At 40.2% G+C, this 27977-nt stretch overlaps 2 protein-coding genes and 1 long non-coding RNA gene across 4 annotated transcripts in view; 2 read left to right on the top strand and 1 right to left on the bottom strand.

The window, feature by feature from the left end:
- The window catches only part of LOC108617584 (gamma-butyrobetaine dioxygenase), a 59346-nt gene that overhangs the window by 27580 nt on the left and 3789 nt on the right, over nucleotides 1–27977 (top strand). For both annotated transcript variants that reach the window (XM_089472141.1, XM_018013407.2), the window contains one exon: nucleotides 16627–16736. The gene's annotated coding sequence lies outside the window, so the exon portion shown is untranslated. The remainder of the gene's footprint in view (nucleotides 1–16626; nucleotides 16737–27977) is intronic.
- On the top strand, nucleotides 4463–7005 carry LOC108614856 (E3 ubiquitin-protein ligase RNFT1). Its single transcript, XM_018009077.2, has 2 exons — nucleotides 4463–6651; nucleotides 6716–7005. Exons 1-2 carry the CDS (start codon nucleotides 6406–6408, stop codon nucleotides 6797–6799), a joined length of 330 nt encoding a protein of 109 aa, XP_017864566.1. The 5' UTR covers nucleotides 4463–6405; the 3' UTR covers nucleotides 6800–7005.
- On the bottom strand, nucleotides 18753–20882 carry LOC149268398 (uncharacterized). The gene is made up of 3 exons (XR_016270637.1): nucleotides 20395–20882; nucleotides 19831–20334; nucleotides 18753–19474 (listed from the first exon to the last, which is right to left on the bottom strand). It is a non-coding gene; the product is annotated as an uncharacterized LOC149268398 (long non-coding RNA).

The raw sequence follows: 27977 nt of genomic DNA, 5'->3' as shown, positions 1-27977 counted from the left end.
TTGAGTTGTTTGCTTTGCTTATGGCACTCAGTCGTGGAGTGTCCTGCCATGTTGGCAATATAAATTGCATTTCACTGCAGCGCTCTTAAGGCCACGATGATGGAGCTGGCTGTCAGTGTGTGTTATGATTGCAAATATACGACTCGGAATGCAGTTCACAATTGAGTCGGTGGGGTGTAGTGGAACGTGTGAACATAGTGCAGCATATCCAAGGCAGACACTTCACGCTTTATCAAAACAGCAGAGCAGCGTCTTAAAGCTAAGTAACAAAGCTTACTTATTAGCACATCATTTACCTTTATTTATTTTCAATTTACTTTATTTTGTGCACGCAGGCAACAGGAAGAGCTGCAGAACTTTGGCATTATCAAAGCGAATAAGCCAGCAGAAGAACGTTGGGCTGCCAGCTGCCGTTGCAAAGGTTTTATATGCAAGCCAAGTAGCAGCAGCAGCAGGTGTAGCAGCAGCGGTAGCAGGAGTAGCTAACATTCCCTCTTAAATATCCTTCTCCCTGGCAGCGCACCATAATAAAGTAAACTTGGCTTACCGCTCAAGTGCAATGGCAATTGTATTCGCAACTGCTACTTGGCCAGTGGCAGCCTCGACAGTGGCAGCTAGCAAGCGAGCGCCACTCCATTTTATAAGCAACTGTAAGCAAAGTTAAGTAATTCACGCTGCATGCGCTTCAACTTATATAGAGCTGCCACGCCCACATTTGCCACAATTAGTCGAAGCTGCAAAAACGCCCAAAAAATGTTGTTGCGCAACTTTAACAAAATGTTGCAGCTTTTGTTTTTGTTGTTGCTGTTGTCGTTGTTGTTTCTTGTGCCGAGACGAGCCTCAAAAGCGCTGTACACTATACACTACACTATACTACATTTTCGTATAATTTTTGTTTTTTTTTTTCGGGTTTGCTGCTCTTGACGGCGTCGTCGTCGTCGTTGACGTCGTGGAGCTTGTTGAGTGCGAGTACTCAACGTAGTTGTTGCGGCATGCTTGGAATTTGCTTTGCTTTATGCTGTAGCTCGCCTGCTCTCTCTGTCTTTCATCTGTGTCTCCTTTAGCTTGGGGTCCTTGTCAGCTTTTTACTAAAAATTTTTTGTTGTTTTTGTGTTTTTTTTTCGGGTATATTCGTAAGTGCACCTTATTTCTTTCATTTTTGCATTATAAAAGGTAGGAATTAATGCATAGAACTCTGGCTGAATAGCTTGCCTCAGCAAGGGCAAACGGCAAATGGAGAAGACGGAGAGAATTTCGTGTCCTTTCGTCGCGACTATCCTGGCGCCTTGAATGCGGCGGCTGCCGCTGCTGTTGCTACAAAAGTGTTTTCAGTCAGTTTCGGACTTTTTGTTTTATGATTTAAGTTTTGAGTTTTAAGTGAGGCGTCGTCAACTCGAAAAGCTTTATGAAATTGAAAAACAAAACGAAAATACAACTGGAAATTCATAATTTTAGAAAACAATCAGGAAAAAGAATTGCTTGAAATTGAAAATGTAAAACAGAAATTATATAATTTCTCTTTGTTTGCAAATAATTTGAAATATATTTACATAAACTAGGAAGAATAGTGGTTAACAACAGTTTTTTTTTTTAACGGAAAATTTAGCGAGAGAATAAATAGGCTTTGAAAGTAAAACTTGTCAAGTATTTAATTTTTTTTTAATTTTAATATAAATTTTAATTTTATAATAAATATCAAGTGTATTTATATACACCTTGAGCTATTCATATATATAAGATAAGGATGCAAAATTCATTGTAAAATTTAACATAAAGTTAAACAAATTGAGTCTCCAGCTGACTAAACAAGAAACAGGAAGATATTTGTAAATGTAGTAAGAATCTCCCTTCAGGCATTTAAATCTAAATTTAGATGTTAGACGTTCAGTTAGTTAACTGAAGTGTGCAAAGTATATATTTGTGGGCGTTGCCAGATTGTCGAAATTGTTTAAATGAACTGTTAGGATGCCAAACAATTTATCAGAATGTAAACAAGCTATTTATTCATAGCTAATTTAATAGCTTACAAACTCTGCTCACACAGTTCAATGCCTTTTGCTTTGACATTCGTGATTTTCCCGTTTGTGTATGGGAAAATTTCGGCAAATTTGCCGCCAGAGCATCGAACATATTGCTTATCATTTAAAGCAATCGCAAATCGTTTTACTTTGCATAATAGGACATTGGGATGAAATTATTCAGATATTGTTTGAATAAAAAAATAAATAAATCGGAGTAAGAGAGACAAAAAATCTAATGTAAAGTTTCAGGCAACGAACGGTGCTGCTGCTGCTGCTGCTGTTGCGTTGTCCTTGCGGGGACAGCTCAAAGTTTTTGGCCCAGCCATGTCATTTGCATAGTTTCGCCTGGCGCATCCTTTTTGGGCTGGCTGCTGCCGGATGCTGTTGCCGTTGTCAACAAATCTTTTATGTGCCTATTGGCAAAATGTATTTGAGACAGAGAGAAAGCGTGAGGGAGAGGGGAGAGAGGCAGTGAAATGTTGAAATTCAATTGTCAAACTCTAAGGATATCACAGGCTTTACGCTCGAGTGCGCAATGCAAACTTGTTGTAGGCAACGGCAGCCAAGCAAAAATGTTGGTTTAATTTATTATGGTCTAAACAAATTGCTTAGGCTATTAATGCAGATGTGCTTGAGTGTGTGTGCTTGCCACACCGGCGAATCAGCTGACAAATTAGTTGCAAAGAAGTGCTGCACAGTCCTGATTTATGGCCAACAACAACAACAGCAACAACAACGACAACGAAATGTGGGTCGATGTGCACAGGCAGACATTGCTAGACAATGCTGCCAAATGTACAACCTACTTTTCAATTACAAGGTGCAACCGCAACGTGCAACGCTCAACATGCAACATAGAGAAGCCAGCAGGCAGCAGCACAATGGACCCCGTTGCCCTGGCTGAGTGCATTTAGCTGAATTACAACTGCACTCGCGCGCACATACACCTTGAGCACACGTGCCACAGCTGCCACGCCCATACACACACCCACATACACACTCGCACCCACACCCTGTTCTGTTTTGAGAGTGCATTCAAGTGAACTGCAGCTGTGGAAAGTGGAAAGTGGGTGAAGGCCCTGCTCCGCACATGTCGAAAGACGGGCGCCTTTTATGCCATTGTCTGCATTTAGCAAAAGCTTCTGCTTCTGCTTCTGCTTTGCTTCTTCTTCTTCTCGTTCTTCATCTTTCATGTGATGCGATGCTTGTGAGCCGCTGTGCGGGCCGTCAGAGCAACCCACTCAATGCCAGCATAAAGTGGACTTTCTAGGGCCATTCCGCATACTCGTACAGTACGTACTGGCAGTGAAAGGCCTTCAGGCATCAGAGTGAACATTAACAACATTTCTCATATAATTTGCACATAATTTGCACGAATTTTGCTTTTGCTAATTAGTTATGCATTTAGCATCAGCAAATCAGCTGCACAGTAACTGGGTTTAGGCTAATTACTAAATAAACTTAAATGGAAATAGAAATGAAGTATTACAGCTACAACTACAGCTAGAGCTTGTTAACGGCGCCCGCCTCCTGCTCGGCCACAGTCAGCTTCACTCATTTAATTAGACACCCTGTAAATGATAACATTGTCTTTTGCATAGAATTTGTGCGCTACAAAATCTGGCCAGGCGCATCCGCTGGCAGTTTCCTTTGCCTGCTGCTGCTGCCGCTGTTGCTGTTACTGCTGCTGTAGCTCCCTTTTCCCCTTCCGTTGCTGTTTCCATTTCCACTTCCGGCCTCGGCGCCACCCCACCTGCTCCCCGCATTCGTTCCGCTTTGAAATATTAACCCACTAATGCCGCTAGCTGCTGGGCATGATTCATTTAGCGTCACGTTAACCCATTAAGCACACGATACAGTTGCGGTCGACTCTAGATGTTGTTGCCTCTATTGTTGTTGTTGTTCTTGGCATCCTTGTTATCCTAGCTGCTACTGTTTGGTATAAATGCACCAAAAGCTTAGCATAAATGAGGACAACGCCAGCGTGTCCGGTTACAAAGCTCATTAGCGGCACAGCAGCGCCATCTAGCGTGCCCGCAGCGCAGCCGGAAATGTCGGAATGTAACGTACTACATGACATTTACTATAGCCTTAAGAGCGGATCTTTAAGCTGGCAGATTAACGTAAAATATTATTGAAAAAGTTGAAAATTTATATGGAATTGAGTTTGTTGTTATTATATTGATAATAGAGGTAGATAATATAAGTAGATGAATTGCTAATAATCAGACAAATCAGTGTTTGTTCAAGTAGATGGAGAAGATTTAAATAGATAGATAAAAGGAAAGCTATTTTTATATATAAATAGTTCTAAAGTCTTATATATTATATATATATTAATCGGTATTAATTTAGTTAGTTAGCAAAACATATAAATATAAATATTTAAACAAAAAGCTAATGATTGACCATATTTTAATCAGTTAGCATCTGCATTAAATAATGTTTTTCCACTTATTAGCTCTCAAATGTCTATTAAATATTTAATTTATGCACAACTAAATAACATAAATTGGGTATCAGGCTATAAGCAGCTGCTTAAATGTTTTAATCCTATATAAAATGAAATCAAGAGCTTATTTTTATGCAAACAACTAAAGCTGTGTGGGTTAATGAGTTATTAGGCAAATTGATATTAAGTAAATAATGACGATTATTGCGAGCTAAAGTACTGAAAATTCAATTGGAGAGTGGGCTTAGAATGCGGCTCAAAAGAGATTACAAAGTCATTAGACTCACAGTATATAAAGATTATTGTAATGTAGACAAGCCAGCATTCAAAATGAATATAGTAAACTAACAACTCTATTATATTAAGTATACGTCATGTCTTACAAAAAAAATAATCCCAATTAGCAAATTTTAACAATCTACATTGCAGTCAGCTTGAAAGATTTTTGATAGACTGTTAGACTTTGTTGACTGGGCTAATTCCAAAAGTAAATAATTGAAAAACACTTTGGGCATAGTTAACCTGAACTCGATTATATATATATACATATATATATATATACATAGTATACATATCTATCTATACAAAGTTTGTGCAGGCTTAACTTTTTGGCAGCGGCAAACTTACAGATTGATGTTGTTTATCTTTTGAGCTGTGTGCAAAGTTGAACCAAGCAGAAGCCAAAACTGACAACTGCGAATTGAGAATTGAGAATTCGAGAGAGCTGCTGCTTGTAAATCGTGAGAAGTGGAAAACGAGCGCTAAGAGCGCGTGAAATGTGTTTTTGAACAATTTGCTTGGCCATTTAGCAGCATAATTAAAGCAACTCGGCTCAAAATTAATTTAACTTGAACATTTTTCAGCAACAACAAAAGGCGCAAAACTTTTGCAGCCAATCAACAATTACAAAAATAGAAAAAATAAATGGAAAATCCAATGAAAAAGAAATGTTTACTCAAGCCAAACAATAAACAATCAAGTTGAATTGAGTGGGTGGTTTGGGTGGCTTGGGTGGTTTGCTGTTGCAACTTTTATAATCAAGTTGCGAATGCAAATCAAGTGGTGCATGGCCCAACCTAATTGGCCAGTTTGAGGCGCTAATAATAAGTGGATAGAGCGAGAGAGTATCCTGTGAAAATTACAAAGCAGCAGACAGCTGACGTCACAGATTCAATTTGTCAGCCTTGTTAACGAGGCGTATGTGTGTGTGCGTCTCTCTCTCTCACTATGTGTGTGTGTGTAAGAAATGATGCGACTTTTAGCGCCTGCCAGACAGACTTACACAATTTGAACTTAATTAAAATGCTTGTCCTTTACTGTCACTGCCCCGCCCCCGCCCCCACCCACGTCCACGCCTACGTCCCAAAACACGAAAAAAAGAAGAAGAAGAAGAAGAAAAAAACACAAGTAGTTGTTAAGTTCGATTTATAACGCGTCTGCACTGCGGTTCGCTGTCTCCCAAAGTGCAAAGCGCTGTCTTTTTACACAGCGCCGTCTCGCCTTAGTCTTAGCCCAGGCTAAGCGAAAGACTCAGCGCCCCGACCACCTCGGGAACTGTCTAATTGAGTTGTACAAGGCTACTACTAATTGCATTCGATGCTTGCCGCTTGAGTTAAGCCGGCGTTGATATAATTAAATTTTATTGCAAGTTTCTCGAGGACAACGACATCGTTTAGCGACAAGGTGTATGTGTGTGTGCGGGTGTGTGGGTGTGCACAATTTATGGCATTAGGATTTTATTTTTAATTAAAATTGTTAAGGGGCCAAGCATAAACTAGAGAATGAGACGGGAATATATATAGTTTGAATTTGTTATTATTATTATTTTTTTTTAATGTCTCATATTTAGTATTTATTTGTCACACAGACATAATATATTTATACATCCATTTTTTCAACACACTCGAAATTTACATAAAATTATAAATTAACATGAAACAGCGAACGGACTACAGCAACAGCCACAACAACAACAACATGGACTTGGATGATCTGTGCGCCTTTTGCCTCGATCCCATTCACGATCCTGTACAGCTGCATTGTAAACATTATTTTTGTCGCAGCTGCTTGTCGCTCTATCGTGAGGCACGCAACTGGCAGGCGAAACGTTGTCCGCTCTGTCGTCGCAGTCTCGAGGCATGCCCCAATGCGTTGCAGCACAGCACGGTCAGCAAGGGCGTAAGTTAAAGTCATTCATGTTGTTGTCTAGCTCAATGATTACCAACCACGTAATACTCTGCAGAGCTGGCGTTTGACCTTTGTCCTGCTGCTGGCTCTAATGCTGTTCAGCTTGGGGCCATTCTATTTGCTGCTGATCTACTGGTAGCCGTTTGTGGCATGCAAGTCAACCAATAACTACATTTATAATTATATATATATATACAGTTAGATATATATATATACGTATATATGTGCACGTGTTCTCTTTGTCGCCAATAATTTGTCTGCTGAAATTTTGTGCCCTTTGTTTCCTTTTTTTTCTCAATGTGTTTGGGCTATGTCCAATAAACCCGTATAATCGTAACAAGCATATATCTTTGGCTGCATCTCGATTCAATTAAAACTTCTTCTAGTTGCTAATTAAAATGTTTGCACAAGCCTCTGGCACCTGCCCACAGAGGGCGCCAGCTTACTTTGGGTGCCTGTGTGTGTGTGTGTGTGCTGCCTGCATTTATATTTTATATGAATTTCATGTATATTTTATCCACATATATGCATGACCACAATCGAATTAACGCCTCAGCTGCATTTCGTACCCTTTTCACATATATATATTTTTTTTGGTCTTGTTTAATTGCATCGTTTTTGTGGGTTTTTATAGCCATTGTTATGTTATGTTGGCCATAAACGCCAAAAACGCATTGGCCGATACGCAAACGTGAATTTTAATGCAATTTTCTGCATGAATAAATCCATCAAAATTGCGATACGCCAGCTGCGCAAGAAATTTTTATAAAATATTGTTTCAATATGCCAAATAAAACGAAACAAAACTAAACAATAATCGACAGAACAAGAAGCTCAGATGGCATTGAGCATGATGTTAAGCCAACAGATGCCCTGTTGTTGTTGAATTGGAAGTGAGTAGTAAGTCAAAGGGGGGGGAGGGAAAGGGGAACTTGAATTGGTTCTGAGATAAGAATGAGCTCTGTGTAGTGAGTGGGAGCTCATGAACTTTTTTTAGATAACTATTATTGAAGAGTGGGGAGAGAGAATGGAAGATAATATGTTTGCTCTTTTTCCCATGATAGACTTTAGTTGGAAATTTTGTATTCCTTTGAGTTTTTAGTTAATAATATTTAACTTTGTTCTTGGTTTGATAATTAGACCAAAATTTTACTAAATTAGAGGGAATTAATAAAAATTATTTTTATATATATATTTTAGGTAAAAATATTTTCATTATGAAATTAATGTTATTCGATTTAGCTGAACGGGTGGGAGTGTCTATGGAGTCTATAGAAGAACACATGGTTTATCCAATGCTTAGTTTATAATTAGAGTCTTCATGTTTTGCTGTTCCACTTATAAAAGAGTTCAAGTTGAGCAAAACTAGAAGAGTCTAGTTTTTTTTTGTATTTTTTTTTAATTGAGAAAGTTCTAGTATTTCCCGATATGATGCGTCCGTTAGAAATAGTAGTATATATTTAAAATTACTGCAGACAGATGGACCGCCAGAAATATACGCACTCCAATATGTTATATATTAATAGAATACCAAATTATATTCCACATTGCTCGTCACTCATATGCCCTCTATCTCTCTCTCCCTTTCGTTCTCATCGCGCTATCAATTACAGGGTAACAGGGTATATAACATGAAAACACATATCGCACTCGGCCGTTATTCATATATTTATTTTCGGTAGTAAATCAAAAAACTCGACCAGCCAGAAACGGACGGAGCAAAAAAAGCTGACTGCGCACAGCTTTAAACGGCACAACATTTGCAATTAAATGAGTGTTGGTAAAGGCGAACAGGCGAACGGGCGAACAGTCGAAATCCCCATCGAAGCCGCAAAATGTATTTGATTTTGAGCCGCGTTCTTCATATGCATGTTGCTGCTGCTGCTGTTGTTGTTGTTGTTGTAGTCATACTATTTGTTGTGCCATGTTTGCAGGCTGTTGTTTGTTGACTATGTGGCCATAATATCGGCCTCGTCACACAGTTGGTGCTGCAGTTAGTGCTACAGCTACACAAGCCACAACCACATGGCCCAAAACAAAACAATATAGCAAAAGTGCGGTGAACGCTTTTCGATTTTGTTATTTTGATAGCTTTGCTCAGTCTCTGGGCTGTGGCAGCCCGCATTGTTGTTGCTATTGTTTCAGTTTTGTTGTTATTGTTGTTTTCTTTTAGTGTTGTTATTGCTCGACTGTGTGTGCAGTATTTGTGCTGGTTGCATAGATTTTGATAGCACGATACGAACACCTGAGCATATAACCAAATATTGGCGCTTAGCATGCCAAGCAGCTAGCCAAAACTCAACAAAAGTCAAATCAACTGCCATAAAGATGAGCGCGTGATTTGGTTAACACAAAAGAAGAAATTGTATGCTAAATTAAAGCTGTTTGAAAGAAAGACAGAGAGAGAGAGAGAGAGAGAGAGAGAGAGAGACAGAGATGAAAGCAGAATGAAATGTTGATAGACTATCAGAAATAAGGGCAAAGATAAAACCGCTTAGAGACAGAAAGAGAGAGAGAGAGAAAAGAAAAGAGAGGGAGCGAGACAAAAGGTTCAAATGAGTGTTAGCGAGGGAAACCGAGAGATAAAGAAAACATTAAGAAGCTTGAGAGACAGAAATAGAAAAAAGAAGGAACATAATATGAGAGAGATATAGAAAGATAAAATCAATTAGTTTATAATTACAAACGTCAATAAATGAATAGTAGTATATTGATTGTATTGCCATATTTTTATGGTCAATTACATATCAATTATAGTTATTTCATAGTATAATAATCCTCAAATGTGGCAAATTTAATACATTTTTTATCACAGGCAAAATGTTTGTTTTACATTTAATTAAATGTGAATTTTTATTTGCAATTTAAAATGAAAATTGAATTTATTAAATTTGATATTTCAGCATTTGATACATTTTTTATGACCTGCTAAAGTTTATAAATTGCTCAGTTTAATATTAAAATAAGCAGATATTTCGCATTATGTGATAAATAAATATTACCTTTAAAAAATCCGTTTATATGATTGTAAAAAAAAGAGAGGCAAAATTAAATCTATATTTAATACAAATAAAACTGCAATTGTATTGTTCATAAATGTCACATATAAATATTTCTGTATATGTGTATGTATACACATAAATATTTATTAAATATTTATGTCATATGCGATAGTTGAGCGTCGCGTGAGAGTTGCGCCAAGTCCTTCGAAGCGGACACTGAGAGTATGTGGAGAGCCGAGAGCTGCAGAGCATTGTGAAGCTGAGAAGCTGCGACAGCTGGGACACTGGGATGTTTCTAATCCCATTGGCCATGACAGAGTCAGGCTTTCGATGGCAAAGAGAAGTAGCTGGGCCCGGTGCTCGTTGCCTGGTGCCCCGTGACCATGCCCACTTCCGCCTCGCACCGGATATGAAACGGCGTTTTTGTGTGCGCCATTTGTCCGATTTGTGGAGCATTTTCGTTGCAGCTTTTTCGACATTCCCCGCCACCCCTCTGCCCCACGCTCCATTGCGTTGCTCTGCTCGCACTTTTTTCCGGAGCGGGGCTTTCATGCGCTTTTCGGGGTTTGTTGTTTGGCTTTTGTGCGGCGCCTGTCGCCAGGCAAATTGAAATGTTTGCAGGGCTTGCAACTAGCTGCACGCCCCCTTTTATTTGTGTTTGCTCTCGATCTTTGACACCCTGTAATTGAAAGTGTTTTTTTTACCTTCCGAGTGTGTGAGTGTGAGTAGGTATGTGTGTCCTTTTAAAGGACTTTAAAATTGTTCTGCAATTGCAGCACAATATTGGCAATAAATGCATTTTGTTTGCTCGGTCGCATGGCTGATTAATTTTTACAAGTGCAACGTGGCACCTGCCAGCCACCAGACACGCCCACAGAGCTGCCCACCTGCCACGTTCGCTTTATCGCGCTGCCTTCGCCTTCTCCAACTATTGCGAGTCGCTCACTTTAGCTCTGCCATCGTCCACTGTTCAGTGTCCACAATTTCATCGATAGCAAGCACAAACTTTGTCCCCACACATACACACATACACACATACACTGATGTATGCACACACACACACACACACACATACATACACACTCGTATAGCCCCTTGCCTTGGCTCATTGCCAATGCATTGTGCGCGATTATTTTGCCGTTTATTTTGCGCGCATTTCTTTTGCTCGTGTGCGACTCAGTGTGCATGTGAGTGTGTCTGTGTGTGTGTGGTGGTGGCTGTGCGGTTCCATATTAAATTTTTGTCACTTTGCCATGTCTATCGTCGCCGCCGTTGCCATCGTCGTCGTCGTCGTCGTCGTTTTGCTGTGTGTGCACCAAATTGGCTGCTTTTCAACAGAGCTGCAACATCTGTTTCATGGCTTGCATATCCTTTGCATATCCTTGCCCTCAAATTGCAGTGCGCCCCCGCCGCCGCCCCCTCCTTGTTGTTATTGTGCCCGCAAAGAGGCAAAATCCTATTCATTATGTCACCGTTACGGCAACAACTTTTGTGGCCCCGTTGTTTTGCCAGCCAAGAGATTTGCCCAATTGCCAGTTTACATGTGCCCCGCCTAAGCAGGGGGGGCGTGGCACCAGGCTGCTTTCATTAAACGAGCCTCAGCCGTCGCCTGCTGCCGCATCAAATTACCAATTTATTTTCTTGGCTGGCGCTCGTTTTTGGCAACGCTTTTGGCCAAGATACGAAACATGCGGCTGATAAATTCTTTTGCATTTTTTATGCAAGTAGCGCGCCACAAAGCCTCTCCCCCCGCCCTCGTACACAACAAAAAAGGTGCAAAATTGTGCTGTGCGCATTTTAATGATATAATTAATTAGTCAAACAGACGCCCAACTGCAAATGCACACGCATACACCCACACACGGGCGTGATATATGTGTGAGTGGGAGTGTGTGTGATTGTGTCCTTGCTGCAGTCGCACTGATTGCCTGGGCTGGATGCGAGGCGACGACCTTTGGGCTGCTTGTCAAAGATTAAGCAAACTAACCAAACGCGCACAAACAAACCGGGCCAAGGGGGCGTGGCTGGCAGCCAGGACACACACACACTCACACACAAACAGACACACAAAGGGCAATTTGTGCGCAGGATATATATGCAGGCGCTGCATTTAGTGCGCTATAAATTCAATTTTAATTTAGTAAATGTGTTTGTTGTCTTTCACGCAGTGACAAAAGGCCAACCGCCATATGCATGTCCATGTCCTGACCGTGTCCATCTCCCCATCTCTCCATCGACCCATATCCTATATCCTTGTCGCATGTGTGTGTGTGTGTGTGCGTGAAAGAGACAAATGCCTGCAGAAGATGGATGTTGCAATTGTCTGGCTTCAACATGGCTTCACTTGCGAGATGAATCTCTTTCACTTGAAGCATGCATTAATTGCTGCACATTCGATAAAGCACCCAAATGACACTGGCTGCAAGTGCCACTTGGGCATCAGATTAATCTTGACGAGTTGTGGCCAGCGTGACGGACTGAAAGAAGGGGAGAAAAAAAGAACAGAGAAGGGAAAAAGCATGGGATATGTTGAAAAAAAAAAACCTAGTTGAGATATGGACGTTAAGTATTGTGATATATCTGCAGATGAGGGCATTGCTTATCAGTGTTGGTAAATGATCAAATTGAAAATTAATTTTTTTTAATATTTATGAAATAAAAGTAGAGAAAGCCTGATTTAATAATTATTGCTTACATAACATTATTTTTTTTTTAAATATTTATAAAATAAAAGTAGGGAAAGCCTAATTTAATAATTATTGCTTACATAATGTGGAAATATTAGCAAATTTGAGTAGTGCTGTACAATACTATCAATCTAGTGTTGCAAAATATGAATATTAATTATGACCACATTTTATAAGAACTAAAAAATACTATAAGATCAATATAATCACTCTTCTTATAGAATATTATTTACTAAAATATATAAATCATGCATTTACGAGATTTAGTACTATCTGGCTCATCTTCTAGTGCTGCAAAACAAATAAAAGTCTTAGCTGACTTGGCAACAATCCAAACAATTGGCAATAACTGGCCATAAATATTTCTAAATTTTATGGTTCAAAATGTTTATTGCATGCAAATAATAATAATTCTATTATTTTAGGATCAGTGTTGGCAAATGTCTAAAAATAAGCCAATCGTGGTATGCAATAAAGTTGTATCAAGTTAATTGGCTTTTGCGATTGCCAAAACTAAATTCTATCAAGTTTGTCTTTATGATTTTGTGCTTCATTTAATTGAACTGCCAACTTGGACATCAACACATATCAGAGAGAAGCTTTTGATATAATTTTATTTTGTTTAGCACAAAACTTCAGTTAGCTGAAGTTGCCTACATAAATGTTTGTTTATTGCACTTTATTTTAATATTCAATTATGCAAATTGTGTAGCCAACAGCTTGTGATTTTAGCCCAAATTAAACGGGACTTGCTCACTATCTGTCTCTCTCTCTCTCTCTCTCTCTCTCTCTCTCTCTCTCTCTCTCTCTCTCTCTCTCTCTCTCTCTCTCTCTCTCACACTCCGTGTGTGCGATTGCTTGATGGCTTTTGTGGTTATCATGATTTGTTTTTGCGGCTGCAATTGCATCTGGTTGAGTTTTGTGACCGCACAATTTCCTGTCATTAGGGTCAGCCAGATGTTGTCTGGGAAATCCAAATTTGGTGCCTCATCAGTGGCAAATTCTTCAGCGCAGCTGATTGGTTTATTAATTGCAATTTGTGAGCCAACAATATGTTGACAAAATAGCAGCATATCAAGGGCATTGTGTATTTATGTATTTATGAAAATTGTGCCTGGGCATTGTAGTTGCACATTAACCCAGTTACATATACACACACACACATACGGTGAGTATTCATTCAGGCTCATTAGCTGACAACGGCTCATCAACTATGTGTGTGTGTGTGTGCGTGTGTGTGAAGGGGTTGCAGCAGAAAGGTCCTTGGTGTCATTTAATTATGTGCCGTTGTCCTTTTCGAAGGGAGTTACCATGTTGATGTTGACATATGTGAGCTGTTGTTTGTGATGGTTGGTGTTGTTGTTGTTGCTGTTGATGTTGTTACAAAATCAACCTGGAACGTCATTCAACATGCAGCGGAATTGCTCCCATTGGGACACACAGTTTTGTTGCCTGCCGAGTCGTCAAAAGTGTTGGCCATAAAATATCCAATTAGAATTTCGCCCACAACAGATTTCATTGCCTAGGTGTTGTAACTGCAGCTCAAACAACTCTCTCTCACTCCCACGGTGTGTGTGTGTGTGTGTGTGTGTGTGGGTGCGTGTGTATGTCAATCAATTTTTAATGAGTTTGAAATTGTTTCGCTTGTTTGCCCAGTGCAACGCAGTGAACGGCAAAAAGCTAATTTACGCGTTTGCCAACACTGCAAGTGCCCAAAAATCATGCTAATGACACTTTTGTGAGCTGTAGCAACTGAACTAACTTGTAAAAGGCTCCTCAAGCACAAGTAGTTGAATTGATAAGCCTACACGAATATTGTCAGACGTTAAACAACATTGGTATGAACCAATTTAATGAAAAAATGTGTAGTTATACAACACTACACAGAATTCTCATCGCATTAGTTCGCAAATTGAGTCTCTGCAGTCATCAAGTGTATAAAACTAAACATGCCAAGCAGTTACACAACACTGCTCAGCAGTTTAATGTTACACAGCACTGTTTTTATAAATTGTTTGCCCTCGGCTGGTCGTCGCTTTCAATTAACTAACAACTGGGCTCTGGCATATTGAGCATACAGTTGTCTTAATTGCCAACTCGGTTACATCAGCATCAGCCCAGGGAAATCGAGAAATGACTCAGTGAGCTTTTTTTTGTGGCTGAGGTAGAAAAGTCTGGGCGCAGCAGCAGCAACAGCAGCAGCACCAGCAGCAGGTGGCACGAGTGGCACTGGCTCGACAATTTTAATGCCCGCCTAAGCCCGCGCGCATTGTAAACATCATTAGCCAATATTATATGCATTAAATTTTATGCCGAAACGTGAAAAAGGCACAGGCACAGGACCTTGTCTCTGCGTCAGGACAAACTTTTGCCTTGGCTTGCCTTGCCTTAGTTAAAAATGTAAACATCAGTTGTGGCTTAATGCGGACGGTGGTGCTGTTGGTTGGTTGGCTGGATGGCTGGATAGCTGACTGGCTGTTGGTGTTGGTGGTGGTTCGCTTGGAGTTATAACCACACAACCACATGCCGCGACCCACAGCGCTTGGCATACAAATTGTCTAATCCCACATAGTTCTTGCCACCTTCAACTGGCGCACAAACTTTGTCATGGACTCGACTCCAGCTCGAACTCGACTTGTTTGTGGCTCGCTCTCTCTCTCTCTCTCTCTTTCTCTCTATCTATCTCTGCTTGTGGCATTCAAATCTAAGCCACTTGGCCAATGCTCCGGCTTTGCTTTTGCATAAGCCCACTTTTGAGTTGGGCGCAGAGCGGACTGCATATTTGAAACAAATGTGCAAAGTTTAAATTGTTTTCCACATCAATTTTTGCACATGAAAATAAAAATTAAATTAAATTAATATGGGCAAAAAAGTGACTATCAAGTGTGTTGTTAGTGTTGCAAAAGACTCTATAGAGCTAAGAAAAATGTGAGTGTTGGGTAAACATTTTGATAAAAGTAATTGCTAGCTAATTTTATATGAACTTTATATGCACTATGTAAATAATTTAGCTTAATTTAGTGTTGGTTAATGTCATTAAATATATAATTTAAATGAACTGAGTAAGGAGCTCGAATAAAGTTTAACAAACTGTAAGAGACTATATATAGTTAAAAGTTACCTAGCTACTAATTTGCTAAAAATTTAATTTAGATGAGCAGCTTGAAGTTAGCTTTATTAGTGTTGACAAATGCTCAAATACAATGTCAAATATTAAAGCCAATACATTCGTACTTTTTAACAAGACGAACAAAATTTTAATAGAATTTTGCAAACTTTGTTAATAGAAACTTGTGAATGAGCAGTGTTGCAAAATGCTGTTTAGCCAGAAGTTTGCTGTATGGCAAACATTCGCCTGCATCTAGAGAGCATATATATACATATGCATATATTTATATATATATATATATGTACATGTATATATTGTTTCATTGTATATTGTTTAAGCACACATTTTTCCTTTTATTTCATTTCATTTGGTTTTAGTTCGGTTTCATTTCGTTTGGTTTATTTATTTTTGCCTGAGTGCCTGCCGCTGGGCGCAAAGTGTATTAAAGTTTGCTAATGATGTCAGTTATGTTTTTGCCTTGGCTTTCACACACACACACACACAAAGACACATACACCCATATTCATTTATTTAAAACTTTTGCACTTTGGGGCATTTAACACGAACTAGAAGCGACGGAGAGACTAAGTGAGCGAGTGGCACAGATTGGTTGCAAGGTAGATGCAGAAATACATAGACACAGAGGCACACACACACACACATACACGTGGACTGGGCGAAAATTTATTATTGCATGTCAGATATTTTTAATTAATTATGCCGTGGCGAAATATGCGCTGCGCGCAAAAGTATGCAATAGTTTTTGCTGTTGCTTTTTTCTATAGTACGCTTCATTGAGGCAAGGCAAAGACTGCTGCGCCTGCTGCTGCAGCCCACACAATCTGCCTTTCTCGCTCCCTCTCTCTCTCTCCCTCTCTCTCTCTCTCTCTCTCTCTCTCTCTTGCTTACTCACCAAAGCGCGTCGCTTTTTAATTAGAGGCAACCACAAAAGATTTTTGTCAACGGCAGAGCAGCCACGCCCACACCTCACTCAACCCCAACTCAGCTTCTATGCCCACTTTAAAGCGCAGCCAGGCGCAACCTGTTTGGCACACTTTAAAGCACACTCACACACCGACACACATAAACACCTCTTTATGCACACACTCAAACAAACGTTGTCAAAAGCTAATCGCAAATATTTTATCCTTTTCCATGTACATTACAGCAAATGCGCAACTGGCTAGCGTCGAGGTCCTTGCTAATTAAAATAAAAATAATAATACAAAAAAAAAAAAAATGGAAGAAGAGAGAAGCGAAAATAAAAGAAGTAACTGGGTAAGTTCGTTTGTTGTTTCTCTTATTTTTTTTTTACACTTTTGCTTTTGTTTGTTTATATTTGCACAGCTTTTGACATAATATGCGCGTTATCCTTGCTGCGCCAGGTGTACACTGCATATCCTTTTTGGCACAGCTCAGCGCAAATATTTGCGCATGTTTAATGCGTCGTTCGACGTGTTGGCCATCTATTTGTTTTCATCTTTTGTATTGCTGCTCGACTCATTTAAATATTTAAAAAGTTGCCGCTTTCCTCTAGCAGTTGTCCCTTTTCTGTCTCCCTCACACTCACTCTCTGTCTCTTTCTCTGTTTCTGTGTGAAAATTAATTTAAGTAATGCGTTGCGCCTAGGCACATTTATCTGGCGTACGGCAAATCCTTTTTAATATGCCTGAAAAGCATTTTCATTTTTCATTTGTCATTTGGTCGCTGCGACGGCTCGTTTAACTGTAAAGGACCCCAGGACTAGAAAGGATCAGGCCACTTTACAGTGAGAGCGGGAGAGAGAGAGGAGAGCGAGAGAAAACATGTGGGCAAACCACATCAAAATTGCCCCAACAAAGTTTTGGTCGACAAACCTCTGACTTTCTCGTGTGGCTGGCAGTGTTGCCAAGCGTCCCACACGGCTGCAGTGTTGCACAGCATCGGTAATGGCCTCAGCTTCTGCCTTATCATAGAGATCTGCTAAAGCAATCAGTATCAAACATCATCAACACTTTGCCAGTCAATTTTTTGCAGTTTTGCTGTTTCAGCTTTTATTTCATCGCTTTACTTTTTATTTTTGTTCTCGATTCGCTTTTCCACACTGGATAATCCGTGAGGGAAATTGCGCTGCCTGTTGTCGCATGCTCTTTGTGCAGCCTGACTGCCGATGAGTTGCCAATGCGAAGGTTAGTCAATCAACTTGCGGCGCCTGCTGTCGAACAGGCTGCAGGATGTCTGAAGGGATGCAGGATGCAGGATGCAGGAATTCGTGTAACTCGAGTTGTTGCTCGTGCCGAGCCCTTGGCGCTGAAATCAAATTTCATTTGCAGGCAAACTTTTGGCTTTTACTTAGTTTTACTTTGTGCTCTACCTCTTCGACTACTGCCGCTTCCACTACTACTTCTACATCTTCTTCTTCGTCTTCTTCATCATCTTCGTCTCATCTTCTGCTGACGATTTCTCATCTACGTAGCGCTCTGCCATCGACAACTGTGCGACGCTCTGTTGACAAGCCAAGTTCCCATCAACAACAACAATGGAAAAACGTAACGCAAAATGGTCATTAATCATTCCGAAGCTCTATTTCCATCGGTGTATGTGTGTGTGACTGTGTGTGTCTGTGTCGCATATGAAAGCGAGGGAAAGCGAGCGAAAAAACATAAACTACGTGCACTGCAAAGCTGAGAAACTGTGCGAAACTTGATGCTGTCGAACTGAGATTGAACTGGCGCTTCATTTTCTTCCTCTTCTACACTTTTTTTTTGGTGCTGAGGAAAAACCAAGAAAAATATATACATACATATATATGGATGTATACATTCTTTTTCTGCTTGGTAATTGATTAAATTATGCGTTTGAATTATTGTTCTTTCTTGCGCAACATTTGATGTGCTCTTAACACAGTTTACCTTTTCCTTCTGCCTTGATTTTCTTTCTGGCCAAAGTTTCTGGCTACTAAACAACTACTTCTGTTTGATTCCGAAACTTTTTGTTAGCTAAGTCTGAAGTCTAATCCTCAAAATCGGCTTTACTAAAGTGCTGATAATTTGATTAATATATGCCCTAAACATAGTTCAGATTCACCTAAATGCAATTATCTCTTTGTCTCTTAAGTCCTTAATCTTAAACGCAAAATCGCATTTTCCTAGTTTGGATAAACAGCTGCTAAGCGTTTTATAAATTGCGTGAAAGACTTTAATGCTTTAAATGGACAACAAGCTGTTCAACAACATGAATCAAAAAACGCATTGAAAATATGTTCCCAAATTCACTTTCGCTGCAATTTCGACAAAGCGTCTAAATTGTGGGTTATAATTTATTTTTATTTTTTATTTTTTTTTTATATGGACATTAAATTTTCTTGTTGAAATATAACTTATAGAAAGACTAAAAAAAAAAAAAAAAAAAAAAAAATTTAAACAAAATTTAAAAAAATTTAAAAAATTACATTATACAAAAATTAACATTTTTTTATTTATTTTTTTTTTTTTTAATAAAAAAATAATAAAAAATAAATAAGCATTTCTCTGAAGCACAATACACACGTTTCATGGCACGCAATGTTGGCAAGACTTTGGGCCATCAAGGCCATGCGGCAATTAGTTGGTGCTTCCGAGAGCCAAACGAGGTCCGAAAGTCAACTTTGACTTGCTTTATGCTTACTCTATATTATTATTTTTGTTTTGTTGTCTTCTCTGCATTTGTCTTCCTTTTTTTATGTTATTAATATGTGCGCCTAAATGTAGGATGTTCAAATCTGTAGATGTGTTGTTGTTGCTGCTGGACAAATTTGCCTTCATTCAGCGTTTGACGTGGCCAAATTAAAGCTGCTCGGATTTCACCAGGCGAAGTCGGACAAGGGTCTGCGGCGTTGCTAGAGTCCTTCGCTGGACGCTCGCTCAGCTTGCTTTGCTGCTGCCTTTTGTCTCTGAGCGGCTTTTGTTTGTTGTGTAATCTATGCGCTTGATGGCACAGCTGTTTGTCCAGACAGCACAAGAAAAATGCCAACAATTAAGTGGGCAGCACGGCCAGCACTGTGAGAGGAGACGGTGAGAGAGGGTGAGGGAAGGACGAGAGTTGGATTGTAGTAGGCAATGCATTAATTTAATTAAAAGCAGCGCAAGTTGCGGTAAATTTGAAATTTGTGTAAATTCAACTTGTTTAGAAAACACTCGAAAGCATTTAATTGGCATTTAGTTATGCCAGCCGAGCTGCCAACCTGATTTGTGAGTGTCTGCCTCAGTGTATGTGTGTGTGTGTGTGTGTGTGTGTGTGTGTGGCAGGCTAAGCTAAGCCAGCTGCAGCAGCAACCCCTTGCGCAAACGACGCCACTGCACACACTGGCACAGAGGTCAGTAGCCTTATCAGCAGCATTTGTTATTACACTCACCCACACATAGTTGGTTTTGGCAAAGCTCTCTCTTTCTTTCGCTCTCTCTCCCGTTCTATCTGTCTGTCTGCCTGCTGTTCTCTTAATGCAAGCTCTCTTAGCTGCTGAAATATGCAAACGGTGGCTAATTAAAAGCCACAGCATCCCAATGTTGCCTTGTTTACATTGCCCCTCTCACAGCGATGCTGATGCTCTTTGGCCGTTGCCCATTTCCCCTCGGCTTGCGCAAGCCACTCGTTGCGCTCTCTCCTGCTGCAAGTGCGACAAAAGCCGAGTCGAGTCGAAGCTTTTGGACAGCAGCTTTGTCGTGTTCGCTTGGTGGGGTTTTGGTTCGGGTCTGGGCGCTCGTGTCGTTTCGGGTCGTGTCGTGCTTTGTTGGCTCGTGTTCGCAGCATCTTTCGAGCGAAATTCACTCAGTTTCATTATTTCAGATTCATTTGGCTGCAGACCTCGCTCGTGTCCAGTTCTTTGGCGCGGCAAATAGATGGCAACAAAGGCTGTTGGCTTTAACAGTTATACAGTTATACAGTTAACCCATAGACTACAAATTGTGTTAGCAGTTACTTATGCGTGTCAGAAGAGTATGTGAGTGTGCCTGTGCCTGTGTATGCGTGAGTGCCGCCGACAAGCAATCAATACGAGCTAGAAAGAGAGAGAGAGAGAGAGAGGGAGTTGAGTGCAAGAAATATGTGTGTGAGTGTGGATGAATAAAGGAACAGCAGAAGCGAGCAACAGCCGTCGGCATTTTGTGCGGCCCGGTAGAGCGCTGTTTAAAGTTGACGTTGATGTTGATGTTGATGACGTATGGACAGTTGATGTCGCCACTTTTAAAGCCGCTAACCAGCGGCCACCGAAGCAGACGGCGGAAATTTTCAAATGCGCTGACAGCGCCAGCCCACAACCAGAACGGCGCGGCGACAGCCAGCGACTGCAGCGGCTAACATGCGAGATGACTACGCAAGTAAGTAGAAGTGTCAAGATTTCTTTATAGGAATGAGTGGAAAATGAAACGAAATGACAGTGCGTGTGTGTGAGTGAGTGTGCATGTGTGTGCGTGTGTATGCGTGTGATGCTCTTGTGTGCAGTTTTGTGTTGCATACTTTTATGCTTAATTTTCGCTGTGCGTATTTGCGTCTGTGTCTTTCACTGTGTGTGGCTGTGTGTGTGTGCTCGTGCTGCCATATGTGTGCATAAGTTTTCGCCCGTTTAAATATTAATCTGGCAACTTTTTAATGCGCCTGCAAATTGTTATGTATGCGAGTTGTGCGAACTTTTGCAGCAGCCACTGTAAATTGTTGCCAAGTTGTAAATTGTAAAATTGTAAAATGGTAAATTGTAAATCGTAAATTGTTATTTACAGCCAGAATAAAAGCAAAAAAAAAAAAAAAAACGGTTCAGCTACAAAACTTTGAAAGCCAATGAATTAAATAAAAATAAAAATAAACACAGACACCCACACATACATGCATACTCATACACACAGACACAAATCAGGGCAGTCAATGACGTAGGCCAAGGGGGACGCAGTGGAAGACGTTGCCATGAACTGGCAAACAAACGCGTGAGAAACCAAATTGAATTGAATTGCTTGACATGACGACAGTCTGTTTGCAGCTCCCCGCCCCGCCTCTGCCTGGCTACCTATTCCCCAGCAGACACACATTCCAACACCGCAACCCCTGCAGCTAACGTAACTGTGCTGTAGGCGTAGCCATACATGGCCCACCCCCTCCAGCCCCCACTGACTACCCTCTGGCGTGCTGTTTGGTTTTTGGATGCGACTTTTGGGTAAAATTGTATAGCAATTTATTTGCTCTCAGCTTCGATGCTATCTTTTGCATATCTCTCTGTGTGTGTGTGTGTGGGGAGTGGGAGCTAGTGGGCGTGGTTGCGTTTGCTTCATTACAATTTAGCCAGGCTAAAATGCCGTTCGTGCACTTAAAGCATGCGTATTTGCATGGCCCTGGCAAACAGCAGCAGATCCACTCAGCCAGGCTGCTGCCTGGGTAAATCATCATTATATATTTATGATTATTTTATTACATGTGCGTGTGTGTGTGCGTGCCTAACGGCTGCTTATGGCTGCTTATGTTCATATCATATCTTTTGTATATATATATATATATATTATTATATTGCTACTATGTGCCATATACATAGATGTGTGTATATGATTAGCATTAATGTTAATTAAATCAATTATTTAAGCACAGTTACTGCAAGCATTCTGTATAGCCTGTGTGTCCTGCGTGTCCTGCGTGCCCTGTGCTTCTTCTAGCCAAAGGCCCTGAGCCAATTGGCTGCTCCTACACAACGTCAATGTTTGTTATTTGCGCAACAAATAGACGACACTTGCGAATTGGCAGCTGGCAACAAAACCAGCCACGCCCCCTCTGTCCGCTCTCCCTCTGTGTTGGTCTGGCTGCCCGCCTGCCGTGCCCTGCCCTTGGGTGCGTTGGGTCCCACTGTTGGGCCACTTGTTGATTGATTTTTATTTTTATTTACTTTTTGGCCTGCCTTTCCTTCCTTCTGCTTCTCCGTCTACTTAGCTTCTCTTCACTTTTTAGTGTTTTTTCTGTTTTTTTTTTTTTAGTTTAGAGATAATGTGGACTGCGTTTCAGGCCTCACTTCCGCTGCGAAGGGTGGGCTCTGCGATAAGCCCTCATTATCATTTGCAGGCATTTGGCGTCGCTTTGCATATTTTCGATAATGAAATGAGAAGACATGCACCCGCACAAACAACACACACAAAAAAAAAGGAGAAGAAGAAGAGAGAAATATGCTACCCAAACCAGCAACAATGTGTGCTCATTGTCGCAGCTATATAGATACATCTGTGCATAGCTACAGATACAAAGATACTACACGCACTGATTTGGTTAGCGAACGAGTGTGTGAGTGATTCTATGTGTGTGTGCATGCGTGTGTTTGTGTGTGCGTTTGCCAATTGTTGGCAGTCACGAACAACGAGTCTAATCTGAACGCATGACGCATGCAGATACAGATACAGATACAGAAGCCCTTAGATACACATAGAGACGCATAGCTCTAGAGCTCTATGGAGGCAGGCCCACGCTGCATTTGTTATAGAGTAGCAGCAGCAGTAGCTGGGCAGGGGGAGGCTTGGAAAATACAGCGGAAATCATTTATTAAACAAGCCCCTCAACTCACTCGCTTACGCCATCTCACTCTGGCCAACTCTTACGCTCTCACTCACTCGCTGTGAGCGCATGCATACATATAACTGTTCTCATTTATTTCAATTACTATATATACACATACATATATGCATTGACAGCATAGCTAGTTCACTCGCCCTCTCACTCTCTCGCTCGCTCGCTCCCGCTTTTGCTGTTTCTGTCTGTCTGCCTGTCTATTCGCCTGCCAATTTTCCTATTGAATTGTCTTTAATATTTTAATAATACGGAATGTGTCGCGTTTCATTGCCTGCGCTGCTTGAATTGCTCTACCCGGGTCCGGGTCTGGGTCCATGCCCGACTCGATTGCCTCGGCTGCTATCAGGGCAACTCCTTGTTCTCGTCCTTGGCAAGTCGTTGGCATTTTCTAAATCAGTGCTTGCCTCGTGACTGCCGCAAATTAGTTACAATCGATTTAGCTGCTCGTTACAGCAGCCGCCAAAAACGACAGCAACAACAACAACAACATCCTGACGCAACAACAACAACAGCAAATGAACACTGCAAATGCGTGAACTAAACATAAATCGCTTCACGCATCAACAAAATTGACTTGACTTCTAGTTGTGCCTCAAAGTGTGTGTGTGTGTGTAAGTGTGTAGTTGAGTGTTGTTTTTTTTTTTCGACCCTAATACCTTCAGTCACAGTTAATGTAACTGTGACTAACTGTAATTGTTGACTGCACTAAACATAAATTGCGAACAGTTCTTAAGACCTAGCATAAGTGCGTCTTGGGTCTGATATTTGGATAGGATTTAATGGAAATTCAATAAATATTGTAGGAAAAAATACAAAGAAATACGTAGAGAATTTAGAGAGTTTTTTGATAAGCTAAATGTGTAGAAGAATTCATTAAACTAGTTGCAGATGTAAACAACTTGAACTACGTTACTAATATTAGTAACTACTACTATTACTACTACTACTATTACTACTATTATTACTACTACTACTATTACTACTATTATTACTACTACTACTATTACTACTATTATTACTACTACTACTATTACTACTATTATTACTACTACTACTATTACCTACCTACCTACTATTATAACTAGTACTATTATTTACTACTACTACTACTACTACCTACAACTATTACTACTACTACTATTATTTACTACTACTACTACTGCTACCTACTACTATTACTACTACTACTACCTACTACTATTACTACTATTACTACCTACTACTATTACTACTACTACTACCTACTACTATTACTACTACTACTACCTACTACTATTACTACTACTACTATTACTACTACTACTATTACTACTACTACTACCTACTACTATTACTACTACTACTACCTACTACTGTTACCTACTACTACTACAATTACCAGCTTACATCATATATGATGTAAAGCCGACCTTAGCTACAGCACTTGGTAAAATATTTGCAAGAAGTTTCCTATATTTACAGTTTATATAAAATAGAAAGTTTCCCTAGCTCCACCGCTGTGCATAAAACTAATTCCACACTCAATCTTCAAATTGGCTCAAATAAAATCAAAAGAAAATTCTGTTTCTCGTTGCAATTAAATTGCATATACATACATATCAATTTGCACATATTTCTTCTTGAAGCTGTGCATGGCTTGAGTGTCTCTATATATGTATTTTGCTCCAACTAATATATAGTATATATATTTTTCGTATTTTGTTTTTGGTACTTGTTGTTTTATAAACCCATCAAAAATATGGAAAACTTTTCTAAGCTTCAGGCTTAACAGGCATACGCATAATCACAGGGCTGCCGCTGCTTTGGCTTCCTCTGCTGCTGGTGCGGCTACTGCTATTGCTCCTGTTGCTGTTGCTAATCCTTTAGAGCAACAACAAGAGCAACAATAGGCAAAGCGCCCACAAAAACCCAACTGAAACCGAAAACCGAAAAACCCTAAAAACCGATGCTCATGCAAACTAAATACCGTTATCGTTTTCTGCGCGCTCTCTCTCGCTCTGCAAAACTTTAGCGAAACAAACTGTGCGGTTTCACTTTGTTAACAGCTCAGAAAATGTTTTTGGCCAACGGGGTGGGGAAATTGACGAGGGAGAAGGGTGGTGGGATGGCGGGGAAAGGGTGAAGCACCTTGTTGGTGGCTCTGGCAAGCAGCCACAAATAATGCAAACAATCTTTTAAAAGACCACAAAGTTGCACGCCCCGCAATGCACGTATGTGAAGGAAAGAATAGAAGACAGAGAGAGAGAGAGAGAGGAGAGAGAGCATGCCCTGTAATGTATCCTTTTGTACAGCCAACTATTGGCATATTAAACAAAATTCATAATCTAAAATAAATTCGAGCACGAGCAAAAAAAAAAAGAAAGCAAAGACTTTTTACAACTTTAGCTCAACTATTCTTCCTGCTCTGCTTTAGTTTGATTTTCTTTATGGCGTTTACCAACACTCAGTTACAGTGCACGTCCATGAAATTGGTGCTGCAGCTGGAGCTGCAGCTCCAGATGCTTAGCCTGTTATTTCTCATCTGTGACTTTCTTTTTGCTTTTTTGTATTTTTTCCAGTTGATTTCTCGCTCTCTGCACAATCATCAAACAACTTTTCACGTGCCTTTGCATAATGTCTGCACATTGGTCCGTCGCTGCTGCGCTATATTTGGTCAGCAGCAGCAGCACGTTCTGCGTTCAGGTCCTGGTCGCTTCTGCTGCTGCGGCTGCTCCTGCTCCTGCTGCTGCTTGTTTTCGCCTTGACTTTAATCATATTTCCATCAGAAACATGCTGCGCATATTGAACAGCATCAGCCGTAGCAGCAGCATCAGCAGCAGCCAAACAAACATAAAAGTGAGCATACACACCCACACACGCATACATACATACATATATATAGCAATACTCTTTTCTCTCTCTCTCTCACACACACACGTTTGTATTCCCTTGGCTTTTGTCAACATTGGGTAATTTTTTAATCTCCGGCTTTGAATGCAGCTTAAAGCACACAAGCTGCACATGACTTGACAGCTTTGCCGGATACCCTAACAAAGCGTGTTGAAATTGAAATACTCTTTGGCTTATGGGTGAATTAAAAGAGTACTTATGATTTATTTATATACTAAAGTAGAAATATATCCTGATGTGTGCATGATCAGGGCAAGCTGTATATTGAGAAAATATAAGTATAAATATATACAAAAACTAAAGACAGAAAATAATAATATAATATAGTGAAAAATATATAAAACAACTTAAAAAAAAAATAAAAATAAAAAAATTAATAAAATAAATAAATAATTTAAAATAAATAAATAAATTCCCAACAAATTTCAAACTTATATAATATATAATGAAAAAATATATGTGTATTAAAAATACATAAAATTTCTCTCAAAAAATCATAATAAATTAATATGCATTCCTGAATTTCATATATCAAACTTAATGTTAGAGTATTTCGTAGTCGGTCTTTGCATACTTTTAGCCATTCACATTGTTACAACAATTTGCCAGTACCAAAGTCAGCGTTAAAAGTTCTCTTAAAAAAAAACCCACAGCCACACAAAATAAACAAGCAAAAACTGAACTCAAAATAAAATTTAAAAAAATAAAAAATAAGAAAGAAATTTCAAAATGGCGTCGTTATGCCATATATGAATGCACGTACACCCTTTGTGTGGGGCAACAATAGAGCCATAGATCTGGCAAGTCTAGCAACTTGCAGTCAAGTCAGGCAACCAGAGTTGTGCAACTGCATTTGTCCGGCAAAAGTTTTTTTTGGATGCATTTTCATTGAATTTGTATATTTTTTAGTTGTTTTTGCCTTCAGATTCTCTTCCGGGCCTGCATGTAAATTAACGTTAATTAACGGAAGTTTTACAGTAAAGTGCGCGACAAAGTGCTGCCACCTGAGGCTATCTTCCCCCGCCCTGCTACCCGGTCGGCTCGTCTTAAGCTGGCTCAAGTTAAAGTAACTGCTTGTCAGCTGAAGTGCGCCCCCATAGCCGGCAAATTAGCCGCCCCCCGCATAAAAGTCGGTGGCAAAGTACTTGGCTAAAAGAGAGCACATGTGCTTCAGCTTTTGGGTTCAGCACTTTGGCTTTTGCTATGCCTGCGGCCCCAGCTACAACTTCAGCAGCATCAGCCTCGGCTTCAGCTTCAGCTTCGGCTTCGCCGTCAGCTTTTGCATGCATTCAATGCGCTTTTCATTTTTGTCAGGACAATGGAACTTATACTCGTCGCATGCTTCCAGATATACTCGAAACACGCTCAACAATGCCCGACAAACAATTGAAATCTGTGTGCTCTTTGTTTTAGCCAGGCACAGAAAGGAAGATGAGGAGGAAGAAGAAAAAAAAATGAAAACCTTTAGCTAGGGGTTGTCGCAGTCGCACTCGCACTCGTAGTCAGCAATGCTTTAAATATCCACTAGCCCTACCCTTCCGCCAGTCCTTACCCCTTGCAATTTGTACAGCATTTTAATTAAGACCAGCCAAAGACAAGACCACAGAAAGGCATTAAAAAACAAAAAAAACACAAAAATTGTGGAAAAAATGTGAAAAAATGTGCTCAAATGCCCAGCCAAATGAGCCCCGAAATAAGGAATCCAGGCCAGGCGACTGGCGAAGGACAATCATAATTGCGGAAGCATACCGGGGTTCGAACTGCGCTAAGGACTCGCACAAACAATGCACTCGACTGAGAATTTACGCCTCGCTACCCGCTCTTCTTATATCTACCTTTTGTCTGTCTCTCTCTCACACACACTCTCTCTCTGGCTCACTCTTTCGCTATTTGCTGTTGCTCTCCTGTTCGTTTTTTTTTTTTTTTTATGAGGAATTAATTATCGCATAATTTTATGGCTCAGTGACATCTGAAGAGTTTCATTTACCACTTTTTGACAGATTTTCGCCCTCATTGTACACGCATTTCGAGAATTCGCATTTCGTATTTGTATTTCTGATTGATTGTGAGCTTGATTCAGCT

Source organism: Drosophila arizonae, chromosome 5, assembly GCF_054131065.1.
Source record: "Drosophila arizonae isolate 15081-1271.41 chromosome 5, UAZ_ARI_1.0, whole genome shotgun sequence".
Lineage (NCBI taxonomy): Eukaryota > Metazoa > Arthropoda > Insecta > Diptera > Drosophilidae > Drosophila > Drosophila arizonae.
Note: the sequence above shows the minus strand (reverse complement) of the source record. Positions and strands in the feature narration are given on the sequence as shown.

Excerpts from the sequence above, each read along its gene's own strand:
- LOC108614856 (XM_018009077.2), top strand. The coding sequence starts at position 6,406 with ATGAAACAGCGAACGGACTACAGCAACAGCCACAACAACAACAACATG. Across the intron at positions 6,652-6,715 it reads ACAGCACGGTCAGCAAGGGC|AGCTGGCGTTTGACCTTTGT; the intron begins GTAAGTTAAAGT and ends AATACTCTGCAG.